Source organism: Scyliorhinus canicula, chromosome 17, assembly GCF_902713615.1.
Source record: "Scyliorhinus canicula chromosome 17, sScyCan1.1, whole genome shotgun sequence".
In the NCBI taxonomy this organism is placed as follows: domain Eukaryota; kingdom Metazoa; phylum Chordata; class Chondrichthyes; order Carcharhiniformes; family Scyliorhinidae; genus Scyliorhinus; species Scyliorhinus canicula.
In genome coordinates, this window is record NC_052162.1 from 120,905,207 (window position 1) to 120,915,980 (window position 10,774).

The 10,774-nt window shown below is 46.5% G+C and overlaps 2 protein-coding genes across 3 annotated transcripts in view; both read right to left on the reverse strand.

Annotated features, from left to right (window-relative positions):
- The window catches only part of LOC119951774 (zinc finger protein 229-like), a 711,453-nt gene that overhangs the window by 393,980 nt on the left and 306,699 nt on the right, over window positions 1-10,774 (reverse strand). The gene's annotated exons all lie outside the window — the stretch shown is intronic.
- Window positions 3,455-8,964, reverse strand: LOC119951819 (oocyte zinc finger protein XlCOF6-like). Of its 2 annotated transcripts, none has more exons than XM_038775183.1 (2): window positions 8,562-8,964; window positions 3,455-4,918 (listed from the first exon to the last, which is right to left on the reverse strand). In XM_038775183.1, exon 2 carries the CDS (start codon window positions 4,558-4,560, stop codon window positions 3,694-3,696), a length of 867 nt encoding a protein of 288 aa, XP_038631111.1. In that variant the 5' UTR covers window positions 4,561-4,918; window positions 8,562-8,964; the 3' UTR covers window positions 3,455-3,693. The 2 variants fall into 2 exon arrangements, with proteins under 2 accessions (XP_038631111.1, XP_038631113.1); XM_038775185.1 differs by having other exon boundaries at window positions 8,689-8,704.

A 10,774-nucleotide genomic window follows, 5' to 3' on the forward strand; every position in this document is an offset into this window, starting at 1 on the left:
CCAACATCCCTCTGGCTCGATATAAAAGCAGGCCAGTCAGTTCTCCCTCTATCCAAAACTGGCAGAGGCTGATTACAGAGTGCACCCCATGGAATTTTTAATGTCTGTAGTTCATACAAAGTCTGACGCATTTGGTAAATTATGCGACCGCAATCTCAGATATATAGGTTCCAATTTGACTGACTTGCTCCTCCAGGGATTTCCATCAGTGAATTAAATTAAACTTAGGCCGGGAGTAGGGCACGGTCAGACACAGTGGTTAGCACTGCTGCCGCACAGAGCCAGGGATCCAGGTTCAATTCCTTGAGTGGCTATCTGTGTGGAGTTTGTATGTTCTCCGTGTCTGCTCCGATTTCCTCCTACAGTCCAAAGATGTGCAGGTTCAGTGGATTCATCATGCTAAATTGCCCCTTCATGTCCAAAGGTGTAAGGTTTGGTGGGCTGACCATGATCAATGCACGAGGTTATGGGGGATAGGGTGGGAAGTTTGCCTCAGTGGAGTGATTTTTCTGAGGGTTAGTGCAGACTTGAAAGAGCGAATAGCCTCCTTCTGCACTGTAGAGATTCTGTGTTGTGATATTCATTTCAATTCGACTGTGCTGTTAGTCCATGTGTAATATTTTGGGGTGTGCGTCCTGCATTGTTATCCTTCCATTCTTATATAATCTTACCCTCTTTCTCCACTTACTATGTTAACCTGTTAACTGATTCAGGCAGTTCATCTCGAGGCTCTGGTCGCTCAAATATCCTGCTACGAATTAATTCTGCACTGTGTTGCTTGTATTTATGCTGGCAGTATCAGTTGTTCTACAGTGTACCCATTTCCCACAAATTTTCTATTATTCTGTTGCATTCATTGTTTAAAAATTGGTTCAACAAATAACAAAAGAAATATTAAAAATATTAACTCATCCATGAATATATTCAGTGACCCCCAGACTCCACTGGTCCCTGTGGAAGAGAAATCCAGAGACTGACAACACTCCTGAGGGAAGAGATGACTGTAAATATATAACATAGCTACAGCGCAATATTACACTACTGAAATAATAAATATACTTCATTACAGAACCATAAACAATGTATCTAATATGTACCATACAACAACCATGGACATTTCTCTGTCCAATATTAATTTACTGACCTCTTAAATGTCAGCCAAATCCTGGGGAAAGCAGCCCTTTAACTGTGAACATGAGGAAAGAGACCCATTCTTTTAGCCAAATAAATGTGTCAAGCTGAGGGAGCAAAGGATGTCAATGTCTTTAAAGAGAGAGAGATCTGGGCCAAGCTTTGCAGAGTCTGCACCCTCCCTGGATTCACTTCCTTTCCCTTCAGTTGCTGCAAGTGACCAATTGAGGGTGAGAATGAGAAAAGAAATGGAAAGGGGGAGAAAAGAAAGTGTTTTACTCACAGATGTTGGAGACAGGAGGAAACCTTCACATCCGCTGTGGCATCACAATAGGGCCCTCCCTGAATCAGCCAATAGGAATTACTCTATTTCGATGTCGAAACTGGGTTCCAGTGCGTGCGTGCGTACCAGCCTCCCCGGACAGGCGCCGGAATGTGGCGACTAGGGGCTTTTCACAGTAACTTCATTGAAGCCTACTCGTGACAATAAGCGATTTTCATTTCATTTTCATGTTTATTGTAATTTCCCAATCTACCACAGACAACTTGCCCCTCAAACCATGACAGTTTCCTTCTGCGAGAAACACTCAGATAAATTAGGCAAAAGAACCCTGTAACCACCATAGCCCATCTTCATGGCAACGTGGCTGCTTTGGGAACTAAATATCTTCCAACGTGCAAACACCTTTTCATTCTGTGCTCCTCGTCAAACTTGGAACCAGGTAATCGCAACTAGCCTCAAAAATTGTCAGCCCACCGGAGGCAGAGGTGTTAGACCGGCCAGTCCAGCAGAAAGAAACCCTCCAATCATCACCATTCACCAGATGTCAGAATGAACAAAATGCAGTCCTGGATGTCAGTGGGAGCAGAAACAATAACAACAGAGCCAACATCTGTAATTTATTGTGAACTTGTTGCAGTCAGAACAGCTGTGATGAATCACAAAACCCCTCCCCACGTTGAGAGCAGATGAATTGCTAATGTTGTCCCTTTGTTTAAGAAGGGTAGCAGGGATAATCCAGGGAATTATAGACCTGTGAGCTTGATGTCAGTGGTAGGCAAACTGTTGGAGAAGATACTGAGGGATAGGACCTATTCACATCTGGAAGAAAATAGACTTATCAGTGATAGGCAGCATGGTTTTGTGCAGGGAAGGTCATGTCTTACAAACCTAATAGAATTCTTTGAGGAAGTGACAAAGTTAATTGATGAGGGAAGGGCTGTAGATGTCGTATACATGGACTTTAGTAAGGCGTTTGATAAGGTTTCCCAGGGCAGGTTGATGGTTGATGGAAGAAGTGAAGTCGTATGGGGTTCAGGGTGTACTAGCTAGATGGATAAAGAACTGGCTGGGCAACAGGAGACAGAGTGTAGTGGTGGAAGGGAGTGTCTCAAAATGGAGAAGGGTGACTAGCGGTGTTCCACAGGGATCTGTGCTCGGACCACTGATGTTTGTGATCTACATAAATGACCTGGAGGAAGGTGTAGATGGTCTGATTAGCAAGTTTGCAGATGATACTAAGATTGGTGGAGTTGCAGTTAGCGAGGAGGACTGTCAGAGAATACAACAAAATATAGATAGATTGGAGAGTTGGGCAGAGAAATGGCAGATGGAGTTCAATCCAGGCAAATGCGAGGTGATGCATTTTGGAAGATCAAATTCAAGAGCGGACTATATGGTCAATGGAAGGGTCTTGGGGAAAATTGATGTGCAGAGAGATCTGGGAGTTCAGGTCCATTGTACCCTGAAAGTGGCAACGCAGGTTGATAGAGTGGTCAAGAAGGCATACAGCATGCTTGTCTTCATCGGACGGGGTATTGAGTACAAGAGTTGGCAGGTCATGTTACAGTTGTATAGGACTTTGGTTTGGCCACATTTGGAATACTGCGTGCAGTTCTGGTCGCCACATTACCAGAAGGATGTGGATGCCTTGGAGATGGTGCAGAGGAGGTTCACCAGGATGTTGCCTGGTATGGGGGGTGCTAGCTATGAAGAAAGGTTGAGTAGATTAGGATTGTTTTCGTTGGAAAGACGGAGGTTGAGGGGGGACCTGATTGAGGTCTACAAAATTATGAGAGGTATGGACAGGGTGGATAGCAACAAGCTTTTCCCAAGAGTGGGGGTGTCAGTTACAAGGGGGTCACGATTTCAAGGTGAGAGGGGGAAAGTTTAAGGGAGATATGTGTGGAAAGTTTTTTACGCAGAGTGGTGGGTGCCTGGAACGCTTTACCAGCGGAGGTGGTAGAGGCGGGCATGATATCATTTAAGAAGCATCTAGACAGGTATATGAATGGGCGGGAAGTAGACCTTGGAAAATAGGAGACGGGTTTAGATAAAGGATCTGGATCGGCGCAGGCTGGGAGGGCAGAAGGGCCTGTTCCTGTGCTGTAATTTTCTTTGTTCTTTGAATGGCCTCTCCCCAGAATTAACTCGCTAGTGTCGCGGTAGTTGGGACGGATCATTGAATGTCTCCCCTACTGAGAGCAGGCGAATTGCCTCTTCCAGGTGTGAACTCACTAGTGTTCCTGCAGGGCGTATGGATATCTGAATCCCTTCTCTCACTAAGAGCAGGTTAACGCCTTCTCCCCAGTGTGAACTCGCTGGTGTTTCTGCAGGTTGGATAACCGAGTGAATCCCTTCTCACACTGAGAGCAGGTGAACGGCTTCTCCCCAGTGTGAACTCGCTGGTGGTTCCGCAGATGGGATAACTGAGTGAATCCGTTATCACACACAGAGCAGATGAATGGCTTCTCCCTGGTGTGAGTATTCTGGTGTCTCTTCAGGCGGCATAAGTGAGTGAATCCCTTATCACAATGAGAGCAGGTGAACGGCCTCTCCCCAGTGTGAACTTGCTGATGTATCCCCAGGCTCTTTAAAGTAGTGAATCTCTTCTCACATTGAGAGCAGGTGAACGGTCTCTCCGCAGTGTGAACTCGCTGGTGTCTCTTCAGGCTGGATAACTCAGAGAATCCCTTCTCACACTGAGAGCAGGTGTATGGCCTTTCCCCAGTGTGAACTTGCTGGTGTCTCCGCAGGCTCAATGAAGTAGTGAATCCCTTCTCACACTGAGAGCAGGCGAACGGCCTCTCCCCAGTGTGAATTCGTTGGTGCGTCAGCAGACTCGATGAAGTAGTGAATCCCTTCTCACACTGAGAGCAGATGAACGGCCTCTCCCTAGTGTGAACTCGCTGGTGTACCTGCAGGTCGGATAACCCAGTGAATCTCTTCCCACACTGAGAGCAGGTGAACGGCCTCTCCCCAGTGTGAACTCGCTGGTGTCTTTTCAGGCTGGAGAACTCAGAGAATCCCTTCTCACACTGAGAGCAGGTGAATGGTCTCTCCCCAGTGTGACTGCGTCGATGAACTTCCAGCAGATATGGGAATCTGTATCCCATCCCACAGTCCCCACATTTCCACGGTTTCCCCATGTTTTGGGTCTCCTCGTGTCTCTCCAGGTTGGACAATCAGTTGAAGCCTCGTCCACACACAGAACACGTGTACGGTCTCCCCCCGCTGTGAATGGTGTGATGTTTTTTCAGGCTGTGTAACTGGTTAAAGCTCTTTCCACAGTCAGTGCTCTGGGACACTCTCACTCGGGTGTGTGTGTCTCGGTGCTTTTCCAGTCACACTGATGGTTAAAATCTTTTGATGCTGACAGATCAAGGAAACATCTCTCCTTGTAGATTCAAAGGCCGATGATACTCAGATCCCAAGGTCTCAAGTGACTCTGTAAGACCGAGATGTGACAATTGAGATTTCTGTCTGTAATTCTTCCTCTTGTAATATCTGTAAAAGGAGTTTACAAACGTCAACACTATGTACAGGATAGAAATTCAGAACAGAGAATCCTAGTTTCTATGGAACTTTCCTCTCGTTCCCCAATACCTATTCCCCAAACCTAGTCTCCAGGGAGCGGACTCGGAGGGACGGAGTTTCGGAGCTGTGAGGACAGAAATCTTTATCTCGGGGATTCACAGCCGAGTCTCCAGGGAGCGGACTCGGAGGGGCAGGGTATCGGAGCAGTGACTGTAGGAAGGATGAGCTGGCTGACCACTGCACCCTGGTACAGGAGGCCATTCAAGCAGGGGGAGGAAGTGGTAGTTGTCGGGGATTCTATAATTAGGGGAACTGATAACATCCTTTGGAAGCAGGACCGAGAGTCCCACAGGGTATGTTGCCTGCCCGGTGCCAGGGTGAGGGGCATCTCTAACCGGCTTGAAAGGATATTGGAGAGGGAGGGGGGAGGATCCAGTTGTTATGGTCCACGTTGGGACAAACAACATCAGCAAGACTCGGAAAGAGGACCTGTTTGGGAATATCCGGAACTAGGAACAAAATTAAAGAACAGTTCCCAAGGGTTATAATCTCTGGATTATTCCCCGAGCCACGTGCAAATTGGCCTAGGGATGAGAAAATTAGGGAAGTAAAGACGTGGCTAAAGGAGTGGTGTGGGAAAGAGGGGTTCCATTTCATGGGGCACTGGCATCAGAATTGGGACAGGAGGGATCTGTACCGTTGGGACGGTCTCCACCTGAACCGATCTGGGACCAGTGTCCACGTGGAAAGGATAAATAGGGAGGTCACAAGAACTTCAAACTAACAAATGGAGGGGGAGGGAAAGGCCCCAGGGAACTCAACACAGTTCCAAAAACAAGCAGCAGGATGGCCTGGACTGGGGACCAAATATATTGGTTACAAAGTTTACAGGAGGGACAGAGAATATGGCAGAGTGGGTAGAGTAGCCTTACTGATTAGAAATACTATCATAAATGAGAATTCGATTTGTTTATTGTCACGTGTACCGAGATACAGTGAAAAGTATCGTTCTGCATACAGTTCAGACAGATCATTCCATACATGAGAACAATACATAGGGCAAACATAAATACACAAGGTCCCTTCTCCTCCTCCAAAATAGCCCCGTAAACCGCCAACACTACCCCTTCCCCAGTCCCCCTGTCGTCAGCACCTCCTCCAGCAATGTGGAAGCCGGCTCTACTGGGAAGCTCTGAATCTCCTTTCTGGCAAAGTCTCGGACTTGCATATATCTAAATATTTCCCCCTGCTCCAGCCCGTACTTCGCTCCCAGCTCCTTCAATCCTGCAAAACAACCCCCAAGAAATAAATCTTTCAGTGTCCTAATTCCTTTCCAATCCCATCTCCAAAAATTTCCAATCCCACTTCCCTGGCTCAAATCTATGGTTATCCTCTCCTTTCTTAAGGAGAAAGTCGACATGGCTTTATTATAGGAAACTCATCTGGATGACGAACACTTTAAATTCAGGCCGGATTGGGTGTGGCAAGTTTTTTCATCTCCTTTTCATCAAGTGGTAGGGATGTGGCACTCTTTATTAATAAAAATATCACTTTGCAGATTGAAACCTGCACCAAGGACAAAGGAGGTAGATATGTGATCATGAGAGGTTCAGTGCATTAAGATGCTATTTCAATAATGAATGTTTATGGATCCCCAAATTGCTCCCTGGAGTTCATTACTGATGCCTTTGTGGAGTTTGCAGAGTTAGCTTCAATTAACTCTTTTGTGGTTGGTGACTTCAACTGTTCCTTAAATCCTCTGGTAGATATGCTCCCGGTTACCAAGACATCCCCCCCCCCCCCCCCCCCCAACGTTGCAAGCTGGGGCGTTGGCCTTTACTTGTGAGGAGGTGGGTTATGTGGATATTTGAAGAATTTTCCACCCAAGGGGCGGAGATTTTACCTTCTTTCCAGCCTTAATCAATGTCATACTAGAATCAACCACATTTTATCTCAAGGACGATCCTACACCTGGTGTCCTCTTGCACCATAGTGAACATCGATTGTGGACCATCCTCCTGTTTCTCTGGAATTTCTACTCGAGCGTTCATCCCCAGGTTGAGAATGTGGAGGTTTGCTGCCTCTCTGATCAGAGATACTTCATAAACTAACCATTTTAAGAACGAGTTTGAGCTCTTCCTTTGGGTTAACTCGACCCTGGTATTCCCTCCTCCAATTTATGGGAGACATGTAAGGTTAACGCTCGGATGCTGAAGAACCAGCAACGTCTGGGGATTTGTTTCACGAAGGCCGAGCAGAATTATAAGGAGATCTTGAATAAGCTATTGCTGAAGGAGGTTAATGCGGCAAGAGTGGCTTTGGACTCCCTATTGATGCAGCAGGTCGAGAAAGGTTTGCGAGGCAGATGTTCTACGAGTTTGGGAATAAACCGAGCAAATACTTGATCTGTTTGACAAAGAAAAAGTCCGACATTGGAACAATTCCCTGTGTGCGGCATGGGGGAGGGAAAAGGGTTGCGAGGACAGAGGAGGTAAACAGGGATTTGGGGAATTCTAAGCAGGATTATAAAGTCTCTGAAGTCTGGTGAAGTGTTGCTGGATATGGGGTATGTATTCTCTTCTCTGAAGCTTCCGGAGGTCTCAGAAAGCCAGTGTGAGCCTCTTAATGCTCCCCTTTCTCGGGAAGAGGTCTCAAAGGCCATGAAGGAGCTGCAGCCGGGTAAAGCACTGGGACCGAATGGCCGTGGGTGTGAGTTTTATCGGGGGCTTGAGGATTTGTTGTTGGACCCATTGATGGGTATGTATTGTCACTCTTTTGACTCAGGGATGCTGCCACCAGCTCTCTGTGAGGCTAATATCTCTTTGATTCTGAAGAACCCAGAGGAGTGTACCTCTTATTGGCCAATATCTCTTCTGAAGCTTGACTACAAATTACGATCTAAAGTTTTGGCAAGAAGGACATCCTTCTAACAATCGTGGGGGGGGGGGGGGAGACTTTCCAGTAACAATGTTGGAAGGTTGCTGAATGCGATTCAGGATTTTCAGAAATACACAGTGGATGGGCTGGTGATCTCCTTCGATGCAGAAAGCTTTTGCTCGAGTCGAATTATTTGGTGCATACGGTTCGAGGCTTCGGATTGGGTGAGGATTATATCGTGTGGATTCAATTGTTGATTAAGAGTAAAGTCGCCAAGGTCCCAGATGACCACAGGCTGCTTTCCCCTTTGAGGGGCATAACTGACTGGTGGTGATTTAACCTGAGGATCAACACACCTCAGGCAAGAGACAAGGTTGAGAAGGTGGTGCCTTCATGAATAACCTCAGCCACGAATTGAAGTCTTGCTCTGCATCACAAACCAGCTGTCCAAACAACTGAGCTAAACCGGCCCCTGTTATATTACAGGCTGGGCAGGGCTCATGGATGGTTTATAGTTGTCGTATTTGAATTTGTCTCGACAAATAAATGTATCAAGCTGAGGGAGCAAAGGGTGTCAAATGTCTTTAAGAGAGAGAGAGAGAGAGACCTGGGCCAACCTTTCCAGAATTTGCACCCTCACTGGATTCACTTCCTTTCCCTTCAGTTGCTGCAAGTCACCAATTGATGGTCAGAATGAGAAAATAAATGAAAAGGGGAAGAAAAGTGTTTTACTCACAGATTTTAGAGACAGGAGGAAGTTTCTGTCTGTGTGAAGTTCAATTTCCATTCACATAAAAGTCACGCTGAGGAAAAATTCATCTGAGGAAGGAGCCGCGCTCCGAAAGCCCGTGTTTGAATCAAACCTGTTGGACTTTAACCTGGTGTTGTAAGACTTCTTACTGAGCTCACCCCAGTCCAACGCCCGCATCTCCACATCATTCACATAAAAGCCACGCTGATTGCCTGGAGGACCAGAGTCCTTCCGGTCAGCCAACTCTTCCCATTGGTCAACACCTCAGCAGGAATGTCAGGGGGTGGGCTTTCCCTCGCACATGCGCAGCCTCTCCTCTCTCTTGGACATGCGCAGTGCGGGCCGGGGAGGGGATATCACCGAGGTTTCTCTCTCTGGCCGGAACTGTCAGCCGGTTGCCTGGAAACCTTGTCTGGAGGAGGGGGAACAATGAGTGGGGCGGAGCTGCTGTGTCCAAGCGTAGGGCCTGCGCACTGGAACCCTGAGACGTCATTGCGGATTCCTATGTGTGCGCAGGAAAGTTGTTGACAAATGGAAAAAGTTGGTAAACCGGAAGGACTCTCTTCCACCATCCAATCAGCTCCCCCGTTGTCTGAATGCGGAAGCTGGACAATGAGGAAATCTGAGCTTCACACAGACTGAAACCTCCTCCTGTCTCCAACATCTGTGAGTAAAACATTTTCTTTTCTCCCCTTTCCATTTCTTTTCTCATTCTCACCTTTAGTTGGTGATTTGCAGCAACTGAAGGGAAAGGAAATGAGTCGAGGGAGGGTGCAGACTCTGGAAAGCTTGGCCCAGGTCTCTCTCTCGCTCTTAAAGACATTCACAACCTTTGCACCCTCAGCTTGACACATTTATTTGTCTGGCTAAAAGGATGGTCTCTTTCCCAATGTTCACAATTAAAGGGCTGGTTTCCCCAGGAGATGGCTGACATTTAAGGAGACAGTAAATTAACATCGGACAGAAGAATGTCTTGTGATGTTATATGGTACACATTAGTTATCTTATTTGTGATTCTGTAATAAAGTACATTTATTATTATTTCTAGCCTTATGTAGCTCGATTATATATTTCCAGTCATCTCTTCCCTCGGAGGGTTAATAGTCTCTGGATTTCTCTTCCACAGGGACCAGTGGGGTGTGGGGGTCATTGAATTTATTCATGGATGAGTTGGACAGATTTTTAATAAATTAATATGTGTTAATTCATGTTTTAAACAATGAATGCAACTGAGTAACAGAAAGAATGGTGGAAAATGGGTACAGAGCGGAACAAGAGATATTGCCAACATAAATACATGCAACACATTGCAGAATTAATTTGGAACAGGATATTTGAGGAACCAGAGCCTCGTGATGAAATGCCAGATGAATTGAACAACCAGTTGACAGGTTAAAGTAGTGACTGTGGAAAGAGGACAAGATTATCTAAAAACGGAGGATAACAATTCAATTTGTAAACCCAAAAATATCACAAACAGACTAACAGCAAAATCAAATTAATATGAATAACATAACATAGATGACATAGAACTCCTATAGTGCAGAAGGCCATTCGCCCCTCAAGTCTGCACTTAGCCTCAGAAATAGCCCTTCATTGAGGCCCACTCCCCATCCTATCCTCGTAACCGGGTACATTGATCATGGTCAACCCACCTAACCTACACATCTTGAACACAAAGGGGCAAATTAGTGTGACCAATCCACTTTCGCTGCACATCTTTGGACAGTGGGAGGAAACCAGAGTACCCAGAGGAAACACACAAAGACACAAGGAGAATGTGCAAACTCCAGACAGACAGCAACCCAAGGCTGGAATTGAGTCCCTTGCGCTGAGGTAGCAGTACTAACTACTGTGCCCGACTCCCGGCCTAAGTTGAATTTAATTCACTCATGGAAAGCCCAGGAGGAGCAAGTCAGTCAAATTGGAGCCTATGTATTTGTGAAGGAGTCCCATACTTTACCCAATGCAGCAGACAGAGGTGGCAAGGTAGCATAGTGGTTAGCACAGTTGTTTCACAGCTCCAGGGTCCCAGGTTCGATTCCCAGCTTGGGTCACTATCTGTGTGGAGTCTGCACGTTCTCACTGTGTCTGCGTGGGTTTCATCCAGGTGCTCCAGTTTCCTCTCACAGTCCAAAGATGTGGAGGTTAGATAGATTGGCCATGCTAAATTGCCCTCAGGTTAGGTGGGGTTACTA